Source organism: Ictalurus punctatus, chromosome 1 (assembly GCF_001660625.3).
Source record: "Ictalurus punctatus breed USDA103 chromosome 1, Coco_2.0, whole genome shotgun sequence".
NCBI lineage: Eukaryota > Metazoa > Chordata > Actinopteri > Siluriformes > Ictaluridae > Ictalurus > Ictalurus punctatus.
In genome coordinates this window covers 21,844,068-21,863,766 of record NC_030416.2, presented here as the reverse complement: position 1 = coordinate 21,863,766, position 19,699 = coordinate 21,844,068, and the positions used below count along the sequence as shown (strand labels likewise).

At 37.7% G+C, this 19,699-nt stretch overlaps 1 protein-coding gene across 11 annotated transcripts in view; it reads right to left on the bottom strand.

The window, feature by feature from the left end:
• Nucleotides 1-19,699, bottom strand: part of ptprub (protein tyrosine phosphatase receptor type Ub) — a 254,294-nt gene that overhangs the window by 105,260 nt on the left and 129,335 nt on the right. For all 11 annotated transcript variants that reach the window (XM_017475677.3, XM_017475705.3, XM_017475713.3 and 8 more), the window contains exon 3: nucleotides 13,886-14,157. In XM_017475677.3, the coding sequence (XP_017331166.1) occupies nucleotides 13,886-14,157 (272 nt within the window). The remainder of the gene's footprint in view (nucleotides 1-13,885; nucleotides 14,158-19,699) is intronic.

Genomic DNA, 19,699 nt, shown 5'->3' with positions numbered 1-19,699 from the left:
GAATGAGCCATGGCACATATTGCAGAAATACGCAATACACATCAACTAATTAAAGTACATTTTAAGTATTTAAATGAACACGAATGAATAATTTTCTTTTACTGAGATTTTACTGAGAATATTAACCACAAACACTGTTATTTTTTATTCAATGCTTGTCTATATGAAGTGATTCTTATTTTTCTTATTGCCAGTACTTTTGAATCTCCCTTTTTTATCCTTTTTATTTAGATAAACACATGGCATATGTTTATGATTACATGAAAGAAATTTTTTGTCTACTGTCAGGGTATATGTCATTATCATACATTATCACACACTGAATAAACGTTACAGTGCTGTGTTAAATAAATAAATAAATAAATAAATAAGTATTTGCCCCATCCTGATTTCTTCTGTTTTTGTGTATATCTCATTCTAAATTATTTCAAACATTAAAACAAAATCGAAGACAAAACAAAGGCAACCTGTCTTAATACAAAATACAGTTTTAAAATAATAACATTATTATTGAAGCAAAAAAGTTATCCACTACCAACTGGGCCTGTGTGAAAATGACAAATACCAACTGGGCTTGTGTGAAAATGTATTTGCCCCTGTAGTTACTAATTCCCCAAATCTATGAAACTGCATAATGGGGTTCAGCTGGACTAGACACAACCAGGCCTGATTACTGCAAACCCTGTTCAGTCAAATCAAAACTTAAATAGAACTTTTTCAACAGCATGAAGTTGGTTAAAAGATCTTACCCAGTAACACTCTATGCCTTAAGTTGAAAGAGATTCCAGAAAAGATGAGGAAGAAGGTGATTGAAATGCATCATTCTGGGTTACAAAGGGTTACAAAGCTATTTCAAAGGCTCTGGGACTCCAAAGGACCACAGTGAGAGCAATTATCTCCAAATGGAAAAAAACTCTGCACGGTAGTGAACCTCCCCAGAAGTGGCCGACCTTCCAAAATTCCTCCAAGAGCACAGCAACGACTCATCCAGTAAGTCACAAAAGAGCCAAGGACAACATCAAAGGACCTACAGGCCTCTCTTACATCAATAAAGGTCACTGTTCATGACTCCACTATCAGAAAGACAATGGGCAAAAGTGGCATCACTGGAAGAGTGGTGAGGTGAAAACCACTGCTAATCCAGAAGAACATTAAGGCTCATCTGAATTTTGCCACATAAAAACTGTATTGTGTGTTCACTCAAGTTGCCCTTGTTTTACGTTGTATTTCGTTTGAAGATCTAAAACTATTTATTATGAGATATACACAAAAACAGAAGAAATCAGGCAAATACTTTTTCAGAGCACTGTCTAGGCATTTATTAGTAATAATTATTAATTTATAAATAATAGTAATAAATATGAAGCCATTTTTTGCACTAAAAAATACCAGCAAGGTTTGCAGAAGAACATCTAGCCAATCAGGACTTTTGTCACCAAGTCGAAACTGAGCTCATGCAGTTGGTGAAAATAGCAGTTCAGACAAAAATTCTAACCTGCATGCATTGTACTTAGCCTGGAATGATCAAGCTGTGCAGGCCTGTGTTATTTCAAACACACCAAAAAAGAATATGAATTTAAGAAGTATGTAGTATTGCCAGATATGCATGACAAAAGCAGCCCAATGGAAAAGCAATATTAAACAGATTTCCTGAATAAATCTTGATTCAATCATTCAATAATTATCTTAATTAAATTTTTTTTTTTCCTCATGGATATTCTTTATTCAAAAAATGAATATGATGATGAATAATAAAAACCTTTGAGAATGAAAAAAAAGAAAATCTAAGCAACAAGCATGGCACTAATTACACCTGTTTTAGGGAGATGGACAAACTCATGTGGCAAAATGACTACTGTGAAATGTACGCACAACTGGAAAATGTACTCAGCAGCACTTCCTATTTTTGCACTGAGTTCCTACTATTTGCATGCAGCACACTTGGCATGTTGCCATGTGCATGGCACATAAACCGTGTGTTTAAGGTAGTTTTGTATACAACATGTAATATTTTTCATGTAGAATGCAGCTGAAAACAGGCAACAAATATTTATCCATCAGACCATTTCTAACACATACAGTTATCATATACAGTATATCTGAATATACTCAGCAAAAAAGAAACATGCCTTTTTCAGGAGACAATTTGTAAAATCCAAATAAGCTTTATAGATCTTTATTGGAAAGGGTTTAAACAATGTTTTTCATGCTTGTTCAGTGAACCATAAACAATCATTGAACATACACCTTTGGAACAGTCCTTAAGACACAACAGTTTACAGGCAGTTAAGGTCACAGTTACAATAACATAAATGGTAAATGGTCTGCACTTATATAGTGCTTTTATCCAAAGCTCTTTACACTGTGTCTCATTCACCCATTCACACATACACTCACACACCAATGGTAGCAGAGCTGCCATGCAACTTGCCATCGGGAGCAACTTGGGGTTCAGTGTCTTACCCAAGGACACTTCAGTATGTGGAATCCCGTGGTCCAGGAATCAAACCGCCAACCCTACGATTAGTGGACAATACCCGCTCTACCACCTGAGCCACAGCTGCTCGTAGGACACTAAAGAGACATTTCTACTGACTCTGAAAAACACCAGAAGAAAGATGCCTAGGGTTCCTGCTCACATGAGTGAACATGCCATAGGCCTGCTGCACTGAGGCATGAGGATTGCAGATGTGGCCAGAGCAATAAACTGCAATTTCTGTAATGTAAGTCCCCTTAGACAGTGCTACAGGAAACAAGAAGGACAGCTGATCGTCCTTGCAGTGGAAAATTACATGTAACCATGTGTCCCCCCATGCCTTGGTGGAAGAGTGGGATAACATCACACAGCAGGAACTGACAAATCTGGTGCAGCCCATGAGGATGAGATGCACTGTAGTACTTAAAGCAGCTGGTGGCCACACCAGATGCTGACTGTTACTTTTGATATTGACACCCCCTCCCTTTGTTATTCAATTTCTGTTTTTCAAATGTCTGTGAAACTTGTTCAGCTTATGTCTCAGTTGTTGAATGTTTTTATGTTAATACAAATATTTACACATGTTAAGATATTTGCTGGAAACAAAAGCAGTTGAATGTGAGCGGATGTTTCTTATACATACATATATATGTGTATATATATATGTGTGTGTGTGTGTGTGTGTGTGTGTGTGTGTGTGTGTGTATATATATATATATATATATATATATATATATATATATATATATATATATATATATACACACACACATACACACACACACACACATATTATAAAGAAACATCTATCTAGGGAACTCAATCAAATTCGATCAAACTAGAGCAAATTCAAAATGATTGGAAGTGTTGCAGACTAGCTGATAAGTGGACATGCACGAACATCCAGTGACGAAGGCACAATCGATATGGTTCTGGTAAACATAGTCCCCTATATATGGAGACTTTTGGGACACACTGTACTTTAGAAAGGAATGCAAATACCTTGTAAAAAATTAAAACAATTTTTGTGAACGTTAGTGTATAAGAGAGACATGGACAGAAAGATGGGTTGCTAAGACCAGACTGTTAAATTACTGAAAGCAGTAAGCAGAGGAACTGATGGAAAAAAATTGGTAAAAAGGAGATGGTCTGGGTTTAAAATGTAGCAGAGGAACAGATACAATACTACTCTTTTATCTGCACCTTCACTGTCACTCTGTGTATATACACATTTCAGCACATTTGGAGGCAGGCTGAGAGAGTGAGAGGGGGATGAGAGAAGTGTTATCAGAAGAAAGTGCATACTTTCTTTATAGGAATACACACTTGAAGGGCAGGCGGGAAAAGATGCCTAGAGACCTGTGCTCTCAGTTAGCATGGCTTTGGTCTACATTTGTAAAGTATTTCAATCCTAATCACATTTGGTTTCTACACTGATCAGCCATGACATTAAAACCACTCACAGGTGAAGTGAATAACATTGATTATCTTGTTACAATGGCAACTGACAAGGGTGGGATGGTGGGATATAACAGGCAGCAAGTGAACAGTCAGTTCTCGAAGTTGATATGCTTGAAGCATAAAAATGGGCAAGGATGTAGAAAGTGTAAGGATCTGAGATACTTTGACAAAGGCCAAATTCTCATGGCTAGACGACTGGATCAGAGCATCTCCAAAAGGTCTTGTAGGGAGTTCCCTGTATGCAGTGGTTAGTACCTACCAAAGGTGGACCAAGGATAGACAACTGGTGAACCGGTGACAGGATCATGGGCGCCCAAGGCTCTTAGATGTGAGTGGGGAGCGAAGGCTAGCCTGTCTAGTTTGATCCCATATAATAGCTATTGTAGCACAAATTGCTGAAAAAGTTAATGCTGGCTATGATAGAAAGGTGTTAGAACACACAGTGCATCATAACTTGCTGCGTAGTCACAGACTGGTCAGAGTGCCCATGCTGACCCCTGTCCACTGCCAAAAGAGCCTACAATGTGCACGTGAGCATCAGAACTGGACCATGGAGCAGTGGAAGAAGGCAGCCTGTCTGATGTATCACATTTTCTTTTACATCATGTGGATGACCAGGTGTGTGTGCGCTGCTTACCTGGGGAAGAGATGGCACCAGGATGCACTATGGGAAACAGGCAAGGCAGCTAAAGCAGTGTGATGCTCTGGGCAATGTTCTGCTGGGAAACCGTGGGTCCTAGCATTCATGTGGATGTTGCTTTGACATGTACCATCTACCGTCATGGCAACGGTATTCCCTAATGACAGTGGCCTCTTTTAACAGGATAATGTGCCCTGCACACTGCAAAAATTGTTCATGAATGGTTTGATGAACATGACAAAGAGTTCAAGGTGTTGACTTGGCCTCCAAATTCCCCAGATCTCAGTCCAATCGAGCATCTGAGAGATGTCAGATTAAGTCAGATTAATGGAGGCCATACCTCACAACTTACAGGACTTATAGGATCTGCTGCTAACGTCTTGGTGCCAGATAACACAGCACACCAAAGGTTTTTTGGAGTCCATACCTTGATGGGTCAAGGCTGTTTTGAAGGCACAGGGAGTGCCTACACAATAGAAAGCAGGTGGCTTTAATGTTATGGCTGATTGCTGTATATCATTAACATTCATTAGGATATTAAAGGCAGAAAATTAACCTAGATCAGGAGTAACCAGCCTGACACTTTGAACTTCATGTTAAAGTTTACTAGGTAGGATCAGTCTTGGTGTCAAAGGTTAAGACAAATGAAAGACAAATCTGCTGCACACTTACTCTTAGAAAGCTGCACAACAAGCACAATCAAACAGACTGATACAATTCCAAGTCATGTTGTTTCTCATTTATATTTAAACTAATTATACCTCATTCTGAGAATTTTACTTCCTTCTTTCACCATTTTAATGTACAAATAAAGAAAATTGCATCATTGTCACATTTACGTTCTGCTTTATATTGCTGTAGAGTCATTAATACTGTTTTATTGTTTAGTCAGTCATGCTTACTGTGTTTTGACACAACTTACAAGAGCTTTTGTTAGTGCTGTTACTAATACAATTAAAACTTTTATGAGTATGAAGCACTGTTATGAATGTAATCATGGAGCTGAAAAGGACTGATGTAGAGGAGGAGAAAGAGATAGTGAGAGAGAAATGAATACAGGTTCAGAAAAGAAAAAAATGAGTAAGGCAAACACTTGAGAATCCGACTCTCTTTAGCAGTCTTGGCAGGCTTGATAATATCTTTAATATTTGATAATACAGCTCTCATGCACCTTCAGCAATAATAGCAAAAATACAGAGCTGATCATAGCAGACAGGCAAAAGTTTAAAAATCAAATATTTTAAGTTCAAGGTGATTCTCTCTCTCTCTCATTACTCTCTATCTCCAGTTTTACACTTGTGCCTCCATTGATGTTCTCATAAACAGAGATAAAAGCAATGTGCCATCACCCATCTAATGAATATGGATGGAAGCCCATTTTATCATCCCAGACAGTGAGGCTTCTCACATTCTAAACATACCATCACAGACATGTCAGACTGTATCAAAAATCATGATCCCATGTATTTGTGTAAAAGGATTCTGTTTCAGACAGATATATGAAAGTAGCCCGGCCAGATCCCCCCTACTTCCCTGTGTTCCAGTGTTCTCTCTCCCTTCTTGTCTGTATGTGTGTACGTGTGTGTCTGGACGTAGCACTCCAGTTCATGTCCTGCCTGATTGAAGATTGATATCACCTGGTTCTCATCTACTCACACAATCTGCAGCATTTATAAGCCCCGGCCAGCCACTCATTTCCAGATTGCTCCAGCTTCAGTGTGGCACACTTCTGGCTTTCCTCATGTTTGTTTTAGTTATGCCCAGTGTTTTCTTTGTTCTGTTATGCCCAGTTTCCCTGTGCTTATCCTGTCTGTTTTTCCTCGTGTTCCAGGTTCAGTGCTCACGTTGCCTTCCCCGTGGATCTCGTGCTCTGCACTCAGCTCTCATGCTGCCAACCCGAGTTTGAGCCCTGACCTCGACAACACACTAACCTGCTCACGCTCAGTCTGCTCTCCCTTCCAGCATCAGCTGTGTACTCTTCTCACACATGGTGGACCTGAGTTCGAACCCTGACCCCGGCTGCTCATTATCACACTCCTTTCTCATTCACCCCAGTTTCCACTACCATTCAATAAATCCTGTTAACCTTCAGTCCTGTGTCTGTGTTCTGCATTTGGGTCCCCTCGTCTCTGTGTTCCACATAACAGCATATCAATTAACACACTATTCTCTCTTTACTTGCCTCTTGTATTACACCCTGGTTTTCAATTTATTAGTATTTTATTTACTTAAGTTTTTGAAATTGTTTGTTTCATGACTGATTTCCTTTTGTACTATTTATGCACTTAGGTTTAAAATTGTATTTCTGACAGGTCATGAATCCTTCAGGAGATGCTGTGTCACAGCTGTTTGCACATCTTGCAAATTTTTATTGCACACTGGAGAAGAGTGTCAGCTTGGTGACTAAATGTGAAAGTAATTGGTAATTCAAAGAAACGTGACAGATATATGCTGGCTATATATGAAAATGACAATGTTTAATAAATAAGCAATTAGAAAGCATGTGCAGAGGTGTGGATTTTATGATACAGCTAGTGTTAGACATGCGGTAACTGGCAGGCATCTCTGTTTTAGCACAACCTTTCTCTATGAGAGGTGGCGATCACCTGCAGGTTTACTGACAGACTCCCGCTGACAGCTTTCTCATTTCCCCCTGACATCGGCGGACCTCTTTATCCTGAACTATCACTTCAGATCCACTGGGAATAGTCTGGCTGCCAGTGCGGATGCTGAAACCAACACCTGTTAATATTTAAAATCACACACCTTAGCACTAAAAGCCCCTAGCAATTTTTGACCGCAGTGCTGAGAGGACACCTGTGAAGGCTGGTGTGGAGGCAGAACTCTCCTCATCCTCTTTCATCGATACTTTATTCATTTGCTGGCTGAGACACAGGGTTTGATAGCAGATGGAATTCAGGGAATTTGGCTTAATTCTTTATTCATTATGCTTTGCTGATAAGTACGCTGACTTTATATTTTCTTCTCTCTCACTGTAGACTGAGTATTAGGAGGCAGGCAATTGCAAAAATCAAGGTTGATGTAGCAAAGAACTTTGTTGAGTTGGCAGTGTCTTTGGATCATTGTCTTGCTGTACGATAAAGATCCTACTGATTAATTTGGATTTTCTCAGCTTCAAAATGGTTTGCTTTTCTCACATAGACAGCTCTCTGATCTTCATGTTAGCGCATCCTTTTTAACAACAAATGCAGTCTTCATTGGTGAAATTGAAGGCTAAAACCAAGAACAGATGTTCAGAGCTATTTACTGTTTAAACAATCAATATAACATGACACACCTGGGTAACAAAAAAACATCTATCAGTCACATGTTCCAATATTTTGCTCGCCTACAAACTGGGTGGTCTGATACAAAATTTGCTATGTTCTATATCGATTAACACATCTACATATAAATACCAGGAAATAAAAGCTAAAATTCTAAACTCTCTTCTCATATTCACTGTTTGATCTCAGACTCAAATGCCTCAAATGACTACAGCAAAAACTAATGAATTGGCCTTGCCATTCCAATAGTTTCAGAGGAGAATGTGTAATTATATGAATGAAATATGCCTGCACTGAGTAAACTTGTACTATTGTTTGAAATTCCTGTCAGGGTGGGGGCAGACTTGTTAGGTTTAATTTTGGGCCTACGATTATTGTTTTTGTTTTGCTTTGTTTTTATTCACGGTGTTATTCTTTCATTCTTTCTTTTCTAAAACAACTGTGAGACTGTAGGATTTTTTGTTGTTTTGTTTTTAATATTGAAAAAAGACAGTTCTGTAATACTAATTCACAGTAAGCCTTGGGTCAGAGGGTTGAAATTGGTGGGAAAATTGTATGCATACATCATACACCAGCTGAGATGTTATAAAATGTCATCATGCCCCAACAAACAGGCATGAAAAATGTCAGGAGAAAGAGAAAGTAAACAAACAGTATTAAGAGGGTAAAAGAGACCAATATTACACTATAAAAAAGATTCACCCAAGAAGAAGTGAAGTCCCCCCCACACACACACACTCTCTCTCTGCACATATTTGATGAAAGCCAACTAAAGATTTCTTGCCAAATTAGCAGCAGTAGATGGATATAGCTTTCCACTGATACATTTCAAATATCTTTTTTCTTGGAAGAGGCAGGATGGAATTATTTTCCTTTGTTCCTAGAAGAGCTCTCTCAAAACGAAGGACACCTACACATTCAGCTAACCTTTTCATATGGTATTACACACAGAGACACACAGTCTTACAGACCAAATGAATCAAAATCATCTCTACGAGCAATTTGAATAATCTTGAAGCAAATTACATGGCCACTGTCAATTGTAATATGCACAGTAGGCTAGCTAGCAAGTTAATATTCAGATGAACAATAACCTGCAGTCTGTTACAATTAATTTACCACCTTATAACTGTTATGTTGCCTGAGGTGGTTACAGCTTTCTTTGATTTTCCTTGATTTTCTGGTGTAATTAACAGCTATAATTTAGTGTATTAAAAAAGTTCCATTTAAAAAAATTTATTTTTTTAAAACTGTTTTCAAAAAGTGATTTTCAAACATTCTACTGTATTTCTTACATTTCAAGGTTTCAACCCATGCAGTAAGTCACAAACTGTACAGGCTGTTTTTGGACATTTGTGATTACAACAGAGTTGCTAAGTAGATGTTGGATTCCCAAAACAGTTAATGGGACAATAATCTTCTTTAATATTAAGGAAACTAGGCATAGGCTATATCATGCCCATAAAATACATAATAAAATTAAAATGCTGAGAACAGAATGAGCCAGTGTCTGGCAGCTAGAAAGTTTTGGATTTATCACAAATATATATATATTTTTAATATACAGTAAAAATCAGAGTACGCATATTCAGTCCCATAAACACAAACACAGGTTCGATGTTTTTCTGATGATTACGATTGGAGCAAAGAGAACAAGTAGAAAGAAAGACACTGTTCTGACTCCACACACACACTGACCCCTCCTTCTGGTTACTGTTCTCAGCTGAGTGTGTTCCGTTACCTTTATCAATGTTTATATCGAAGATATATAAGATATCAAAGATGCCAGTGTACACAAGATAGACCCTGTAGTGTTCTATACACTAAAGTTTTTCCATGAATTATTTGTGATTCTATGCTGTGTTTCTACTGTCCTGGTTTCTAGTCTCTTGCTTTCAGTGTTTCTGATACTGACCTTGTTTTTCCGTTGTTAAAAACAAGAAATCTAGATACACATCTGTTAACCTTGCCTACCTGTTCTCTGTATTGTCTGGAATTCTGACTACAATTACCAGAAAACAAAAAGACTCCTACTGGATCTGGCTCCCAAGTGTTATATTCTTTCACAGAGTTTGAATAAAATCTCAGTGGTTCCAGCAAACACCCAAATTAAGGGAACCTTTTCATTTCCCTTTTGCATTTCCCCAAACCAAACCAAGGGTTTTATCAGATGAATGAATGACTGATCATTCACATGGTCTCTGCACACATTCTCTAGAATAAACAGTGTTACTCAGCCTGTGTGGGTTTTAATCCCACCCAGATCCTGAGTCAGTGTGCTGCAGTGTAACTGGAGATAAGATCAAACTCATCAGGCCACTTGCAGGCATAATTCATGCACTGGTTGCTCCTCATCATGTTACATGCAATAATGTAGCGCAATCTATCACACTTCACCCACTCAGTCTCGCATATCAGTTTACTAATTCAGAGTTTTAATGAGATCTCAGTGAGAAATGGAATAGAGGATCCTCCAACAGATGGATATGGGGTAAAAATGCATATTATATACAGTGTGGAAACAGAATGGGAAATTTCTAGGTTTAATTCTAAATTCTAAATTTCAGTCATGCAGCGTAAATTGTACTTTTGCATATTTAGTGTGTTTAAGTGTGTTTGTGCTGCTGGGTCTATGCTGTCAATCAGAGTTTGTCTGATGTGCGAGTGCGTGATCTCAATAATTCTGAAGCTTGATGCTCCTCATTGACGTATAAAATGCTTTGGGCACCTTTCACCACTATGAGTGGGCTATTATTTACACATGAAGGTCATATCTTTTCCCTGCTATGTGGAAGTTAATTAAGTCAGAGGGATTGAAGTTCTTGATAGAAACACACACTATTCACGGTAATTGCTTTTTGACAGCTGCGCAGAGTTTGCAGAAAGGAGAAATTGAATTTATGGATGAAGCCCAAACTGAACTGGTCGCCCACTTCCAGCCCAAGAAGTCCTATAGGGCATTGCCAAGAGTGCCAAACACACATTACTGTATAGGATGGAGGCAAACCAGAAGCTGTCCAATTTAGGCATTTTATAAGCATTGGTTTAGCGCAAATATGATAGTGCTACAGATGAAATAATCAGGTATTTGGCAGGTGCAATAGTGGAACGTAATTAGAAAGTTTCCCAAATATTATGTTAGAAATAAACAGGGTGTGATGTTATTTTATCCCTCTTATACCACCATTTGTAAATTATTATAATTTTTTATATATTAATGAATGACACACTGTGGTTTTTAACCATTTATAATTGTGGAACATCTGCAAAACAAATTAGTTCCTGTTATCACTTACAACATAACAGCTATAATCAATTGTTGCCGCACCAGCCTCTCTCTCACTCAATTAATTTAAAAAAGTACAGTTTGTCATATCACTGAGAGACTAGAAAACTATTTAGTCCGAAGGACTCTCCAGTCTCTCTTATTCTTATTAAACACCACAAAGCACAGACACCTTCTGTAAATAGTATATTAGTAAAAAATCTTCTTACAGAAAGGTTCTCCATATCAATGATTAAACAATTTCTTTAGTAAAAAACAATAATTTTCTTTATCGGTTTATTATTAGATTTAGATTATGTGGACTGTCATGCTGTTTCTGTAAATGAGTTGTAACAATAGAAAAGATCCATCTATCCATCCATCTTCTATACCGCTTATCCTTCCTTCAGGGTCATGGGAAACCTGGAGCCTATCCCAGGGAGCATCGGGCACAAGGCGGGGTACACCCTCAACAGGGTGCCAATCCATCACAGGGCACACTCACATACACATTCACACACCCATTCATACACTTTGGACCAAATAGAAAAAATTATGTATTAAAACATACACATTAATATAAAACTATCATCTGAATTACAGTCAGAACTACTGTCAGAGATGGTGCTATAGAAAATTAATTACCACATTATATAGCGCTGCAAAATAATTATGCATTATTACAGTCTTTGGCTGATTGTGTTGTTCTAACCACTGTGGTTACAAGTGTTTTTAATAACTTTTGTAATAATTTTCATCCTAGTGTTAAGCCCTCTTATTAATATTTAAACATATCTATCACAACATCTATACTAACTCTATTCCCCCAGTGCATGACCTAAACCTGTCCATGGCCTGAAGCATGCAGACTTACAGACGTGCACAGATTGCACACTGAGTCAATACCAATTTAAGTGTGCAAGGGTGTGATTAACAAGAGTGTCACCCCAACACTGTGTTGTGGAAAGCTGAGACTGAGGGCAAAGCTGATGCCTTTGAGTAATTAGTGGTGCTCTATTCGGACTTAATTGCAGAATATACAGACGTGCAAAACTAGTTCAGTAGGTCACCATCATTGCAGTCAATGAAATGACCTATTAAAGCAACACTGATCTCACAATGGCCGCACAGATGCACATTTTTGTGACATTTTGTGACATATATTGAAGAAGAATTCTGCAATAAAACAAATTTTTAATACTGTACATTAATTGCCATGTAATATATTATTGTGTAGCTCAGTATTATTCCAGAATTCTCACTAGGAGCCAACTATGAAAAGTGGAAGGTGAATAAAACTTATTATCCCATCATTGGTGGTATTTGTTGTCATATAAGTACAAAAATAAATAACTGATCAAAAACAGTTGTAGATCTTCATAATTATACTTCCAACATACATCATGAGAAGCGATTGTCTCAGAAGTCAAACTAGATTGCTGTATCAGTGATTCATTTATTTTCTTTTAGCCAAAGTGACCCCATTCAGGTCAAAATTGGTTACTTTAAAATAGTATTAAAAGAGAATCAAAAAAATTCTCCATCTAGAATTCAGACCTGCCATGAGACAGCAACAGAGCACTGCAATAGCTTTTGCGTCTTGACATTGTAATTGTAATATAGATTTTTATAACTACATTGCTACCAGCTTATTTTTACTGATGGACTTGGTCTGCTTGAGATATTTTGGTTTTCACTTCTGGTCAGCCACTTCTCATCATACTGGCTATATTGTTCACAACACAACACTTGTTTCCAATACAGTTAACAACACTGGACACCACCATTTTACTTGATAATGTCAATTTACAATGAGAAATTAAGTCATTTGTATTAAAATAAATAAATAAATAAATATAATAGACAGGGATGCCTCTAGTCTAGTCCTTCTTGTTACTAATTTGTATGTCTTAAATACAATATACTTTAAACAGGAAGAAAATAATTGAAGAAAGAGTATTTCAGACATGTGATCTTGTTGTGAATTTTTTGGATCAATTCCAAAACTGAATCAGTTCATCTGCAGTTCAACTGGTTACAATGAAAATTCCATATACATCCTTCAAACATTCAGCCACTCATTCTTTAAATATTGTGCTAACAAGAATTTTGGGAAGACACACAGACCCACAGACAACCGTAATGCCTCCATGCCACCTTGGCGGAGGCATAAAAATAAATACATAATTTAGGAAAAATAGGTGAAAATAAACTACGTCATAAATGATGCATATTCAGGAAATTAAGTGAAACTAAAAATAATACATGGCATCATAAACACCCAGATTACTTCATATATGTAAATATTATGGAAGTGTAGTATGACATCACTAAGTGTTAGTGTCTTGTTCACTGTAACTACCACTGTTATACGGCAAGCAAATCAAATGGGAAAATAAAGAAAGAAAGAATTATGGCCTATAATTTGCCTGCATGTTTGAAAATAAAGTGGATTAAATCAGAAGAAACAGGTTGAAGGAAAGAAAAAAAGGACATACATTGCCATATACTGAACAGAACAGTACAGGGTGTTTATTGCGAAGGCTTTCAGCCAAGGTTATGGTAAATATTGTAGACATATATTTAACATTCTGCCACTCAGCCAAGGAGCTTCAACAGTTCATCTCACATGAGCAGAGAAACATTTTGTGACGTTGTAACACAGGTCCAGTCACGGTGATGTACTACTAATAGACATTCACCTTATTCAGGACCTCAACCATGAACCCTTCCCCCAGAGCTAGACTTCCTCTTACCTGATATTCATTGGGCCAAAAGGTGCTGACTGCCAGCTCAACCTGATACCACTGATGCCCCTGCGAGCCCGAGATGTTCCACACAGCCATGCCCAGTGGCCCGCCGTTCACCCGCACGTATGCTCGCAGTGCCCCGGGGCTGTGTCCGTCCCGGCTATACAGGAAATAGCTGAACTGGACGCAGTGTGTGTCATTCTCGCTGAGCGTCTGCAGCAACAGCTGAGCTCTCTGGCCAGCAGCATGCTGGGATGAGTTTACTATCATGTAGGAGCCTGGAGTAAAAGGAACATGACACTGTGAGAGTCAATTACAGAAAACTGCTATTAGTGTCAACACATACTGTGCAAGAGTTATGCAAATGTGTATGGTAATTTAGAAGCTTCATCTAATGGAGTAGAGTTTAGATCATTTAAGGACAGGAAGAGTAATGACTCAAGGTGAACATGCTGAGGTTTCCCCTCCTCAATAAATCATAAACCAGAAGCTTTGTAAGTCAAGTGCTCTGAATATACATATCTTCTGAAAAAAAAAAATCAGTTCAAACACTTCAAATGAAGTACACTTCACATTAAAGTGTGTGTAAGAAAGAAAGGCAAAAAAACAGGCACACGTTTGTATTTTTGTTTAGTTCCCAGAGAACAAAGGGACGTGGGGGGAAACAGTGATTTTCAGATTTACTGTGAAGCATGTCTGGCATGCTTGTGTAGTTTTCACTGATACAACCAACTGCCTTTTTCCCATTCCCACGTTTCAAAACCCTTGTTTATCTATTTGTATATCTGTTTGCAGTTTTTTGCTTAGATAAGTTCAAGGGATTTGGCATCTTTCTTCATATTACTCAAAAAAAAGGAGAGAGAATCAAAATGTGGAACAGAAAAATAAAAGTCTTTCAAACCACTGTATTTAAATTTCTGGGTTTGGGGGCAAAGGCAGGCTTCTAAGTACCACTGTCATATCAACCAGCAGAGAAATGATACTAAATATATTCCTAAGGGAAGGACACACACACACAAACACACATACATACACACACACACACACAAACACACACACACACACACACACGGTCCAGTACTTTCCTCACTGTTAATTAGAGTGACATGCTGATTACACACAGAGGACAGTGGGGCATTGAGGATAGCAGTCCATCTTCAAGAAGATATGTGTGAGTAATTACCAATGAACCATACACACATCTACATGTTCATATACACAAACATGCACCAGCAAGCACTGAAATTACTGTCTTTATACAAAGCACTTTGAGATTTGCTTTAAAATAAAAAGTACTATATCCATAAACTATTATTATTATTATTATTATTATTATTATTATTATTATTATTATTATTATTATTATTGGATACATACCTAATGGAAATACTAACACACACACACACACACACACACACAACAAGGCATAGAGCTATAGTTCTCCCTTCTCTAATCAGGACACACTGACCCAAACACCCTTCAAATGTACACAGACTAACAAGATTAACTGAAGCTTGCTAGGAAACCACTTGTGTTTAGGACCGCAGTGCTGAAGACTGTTATCCCTTCAGTGACTTCAGGGTGATTCATGGAAGAAATATGAAACATAGCAAGACCTTATTACAAGGCAAAAAGCAAATTTAATTAGAATATTAATAAAGTAATTTAATTTGTCAAATTTAATAATAAAGGAAAATAAGACATGTTACAGATGCTCCAGAAACCTGTGTTTATTTCACAAATACCAGTAAAAACAGCATGAATAGTAATGTGCTTGCAAAATTTAAGAGCAAGAGTAACAAAATGTAAACATACATTTTCCTGATGTGTGTCTATATTGTCTCAATGCACTGTGAAGAGGATGGTTCGAGTGGCCAAAAAATCTCCAGGGATCACAGCTGGAGAATTGCAGAAGTTAGTTGCGTCTTGGGGTCAGAAAGTCTCCAAAACTACAATCTGAAGTCACCTACATCACCACAAGCTGTTTGGAAGGGTTTCAAGAAAAAAGCCTCTACTCTTATCCAAAAACAAACTGAAGCGTCTTCAGTTTGCCAGACACTACTGGAACTTCAAATGGGATCGGGTTCTATGGTCAGATGAAACCAAAATAGAGCTTTTTGGCAATAAACACCAGAGGTAGTTTTGGTACACACAGAGAGGTAGCCATATGGAAAAGTACCTCATGCCCACAGTTAAATATGGTGGTGGCTCTTTAATGTTTTCCTGCAAGAGGACCTGGACATTTTGTTAGGATACATGGCATCATGGATAGGGCTGTGACGGTGGCCATGACAACCGCACCAATGCAGTAGTACTTTTCCACCGTGGTGGTGGAGTGCCACCTGCGGTAGTGTCACATCACACGCCATGCTAATGTTTCTGCTTGAGTGGGCACTATGACAAGTACAAAGTACAATGTTTTGTATACAAGTGTAATAATAATAACAGTTGCAATAATCATTTGAATCTATAGCCTACCATATAGCGGGAGATTTTATGTTAATGCATAAAATACGTAATCATAATGAAACGCTGTATATGGTGTTGTCTGTTAGCTTGGTGCGAGTTTGTTTGAGCGCGGCAAAATCCAGTCAGGTGAGTTCTGCGATTTCTCTTCGGGTTCTTCTGCTGCGATGGATCTTGTTGGGAAACCAAATGTTACATCGGCGATCTGGGAACATTTTGGATTCATTTTGGAAAAACAAGTGGCAAACACTACAAATCTCAGAAGCCATCTCCAGGTATGTCACCCAAACGCATTTTTATTTTATTTAGTATTTAGATTTTTAATATATTATATAGATTACCATCCTACTGATATTTGTTTCAAAGTTTTATAGGCTTGTGGTATACTATACTTGTAAAATAAATAAATTATTCGCCGGAGAAACATGCGACCATGTTTTACTCCATCTCTTTATTATCCACTTCTCCTCTCAGTCACAATATCGTATCCCACAGTGACCTCAGGCTGTTTCTCATTGCAGCAACATGACACATCAAGGTTGTGTTGAGTTGTTTCACTGACATAAGTGCTAAAATAAAGTCTCATTTAAGTTTTTATTTAATTTAAGGCTATAAAATGACAGATTAAATTACAGATTAAATTATAATAAATTATATATATATATATATATATATATATATATATATATATGTATGTATGTATATATATACCCACACACATACACACCATCTAGTGATATAACCCCACCCCCCGCCCCGCCCCCTCCTTCCCTAGGAGGGCAGAGCATTTTTATGAATTGGTTGAACAAAAGATCGAAAGGGAAAACAATAAAGACTATTTCTCACAGCCTTCTTAGCTCATATTTACCAAGGTTGCCAATATTAGTGGAGGGCACTAACGTTGGGTAAAGCCGACACATTTTTAGCCCTGATATCCCAGTCGGCAAGTAATTTTGGTGTCTGGCTTGTGTAGTGTGATTGGTTCAGCGACATGATTTTCTGAGTCTTGGAACAATCGCAGAGACTTATGAATTTGCCGGTGATGAATCGTGTAATCGTGTGAGCCCCTCTACAACTAGTCACATGTGCAGTGATGAGAAAGAGCCACCAAAAGTCCAAGAGGAAATCAAATTCCTCTGCTGTCATGCCCAGCTGATCCTTGAATCCAATTTATTGTCCTCCAATTTGTCCAGTAGGGCGAGGGCAAAATGTAAGCACAATAATATTGCTTGCCCAAATGATTGTTAGGAACAGCAAAAATAAAAACAAACATGACATGATTCTTGCTGGCACACAATATAAAATTAGCTATATGTATTCTCACTATACACTGCCCAGGTCTCCTCAACCAATATTTCCTCCACATTTTCTCTTATTTTTCCTTTTTCATGTTTCTGCACAAAATGTACTTGTGCAAAGTCACATAATAGAGAGCTCTCATGTATATTATCGTGAAAAAGTAGAAATTGGGGATCATGCGTACTTTGGCAGAGATCTCTCCCAGTGAAAGATCATGTAGTGTGTACACCTCATCTGAGAATGATTGTGGAGTGTGCACACCTCTATAATGCCAAACAACTGATCACAAGCAAATTTAAGTAGTGTAGTTTGAAAGGGTCAGCAATTTTGAGATTGTGAACATCATGTAGTGTGCACTCAGACTAGGAAACTAGTTTTACAACCCCTGTGGTAAAAAGTGCCTTTCTGTCAAAAGATGTCTAAAACCTTACTAGCTAAGTGTGCTTTTCTCACACAGTGCTTTGATCAAGTAGATTATCAAATTGGTCTGTGATCAGATACCAACTGTCAAAATGTCTGTGATACTCCTGCACTGTAAATGTTTTTCTCTTTCACGTTTGGGGGTATCCAGACTTTAAAATGCCATAATTTAATTTGTGGTTGAGAACATACTTCAGTTCAGGAAAGCCTGCAATAATGAGAAGGTTTTTTTTTTTTTTTTTTTTTTTTTTTTTTTGCATATTTCTATTAAGTACATTTTGTAGCTAGCTAATTACTGTATGCTTCTACACAGATACATCATGTGCTGTGTATTAGAGTATGTGTATGCGTGTATTTGTCTAGCCTTGTTCTCTGAATATATTTTACATAAACAGCTTCCTCGGCAGTTATTTTCAATAACACTTCACTGAGTGCTTATTAGCCACACAGATCCATTACATATGCCCAAAAAAATAAGTTCAGTGGTGCATTCATTGTCCTTCTCTTAAAGGTTTAGTTCAGCAAAAAAATTTAAGTTCTATCACCAATTACTAGCCTTGTATTGTGAGAACGCGAGAGCAGACGTTCTCGGGATACAACGGGACCTGGAAGCACTGCACTGTTTACACAAACACACATAGAACAATCTTTGTAACAAAGATGTCTGGAAATTTCAACAAAGAGGAGGACTTGCATTTTTTTGTCCGTTCTCGCATCAACACAAAACGCATGCATTATGGGTCTCTCCTGAATGCGTGTTGGAGATCTATGCAGAAGACAAGATATTTTGTGAATAAAGCTTTGCAAAGCATTCTTATCGCTTCATAAAATTGGGATTAAACCACTTTGAATTTTTTAGCGCTTCAAAGTTTTGGTTTCATTAACCGTAAATGGAGGGAAAGAAATCTCCCAGGTTACATTAAAAATGTCTTCATTTGTGTTACGAAGATGAATGAAAGGGTTTGGAACTGCATGAGAGTGAGCAATTGATGACAGAATTTTCAGTTTTTGGGTGAACTATCAATTAAACGGTAGTTTAGTGCTGAAGGGTTGTCAGTGTTGAAATCATTACAAAGTAGGCACAAAATGTGTAAAAATAAGTAATTTTTTAAAAATATACTACCAAAAAATACTCATAGTTCATGCTATTTGGTCACAGGTCATCAGTGACAATGTTTACATGCACATCAATATTCCTATATTAATGGCAATATTCTACTTAGTATTGAGTCATGATAATGCCGCAATCTGATTGCCCAATTCCCACACATTCCCACCCCCAAAATATACCTGTTTTAATTTAAATTTGTTGCATGTAAACACCTTATTCAGAAAATCCACTGAAAGGAGATATATGCACATGCTCAGTTCACAAGGAATTGTGTGTGTTAACAGCTGCTTAGCTCAACAGATGCTTACCCAAACCTTTCCATTTAGAGGCAGTGTTGTGAGGCATTTTTGACGGTGAGAAGTGTTAGAGTCTCTATAACCTACAGCAGCATCTTAAATCTCCCAGGAAATAACAGCAGGAAAGGAAAAGTGCATGTGTAGATCAGCATACTTACAACAACCATGTATACAGCAATATTCCAATGACTCTACGTATATAAACATTATATTCGGAATATGACTGCA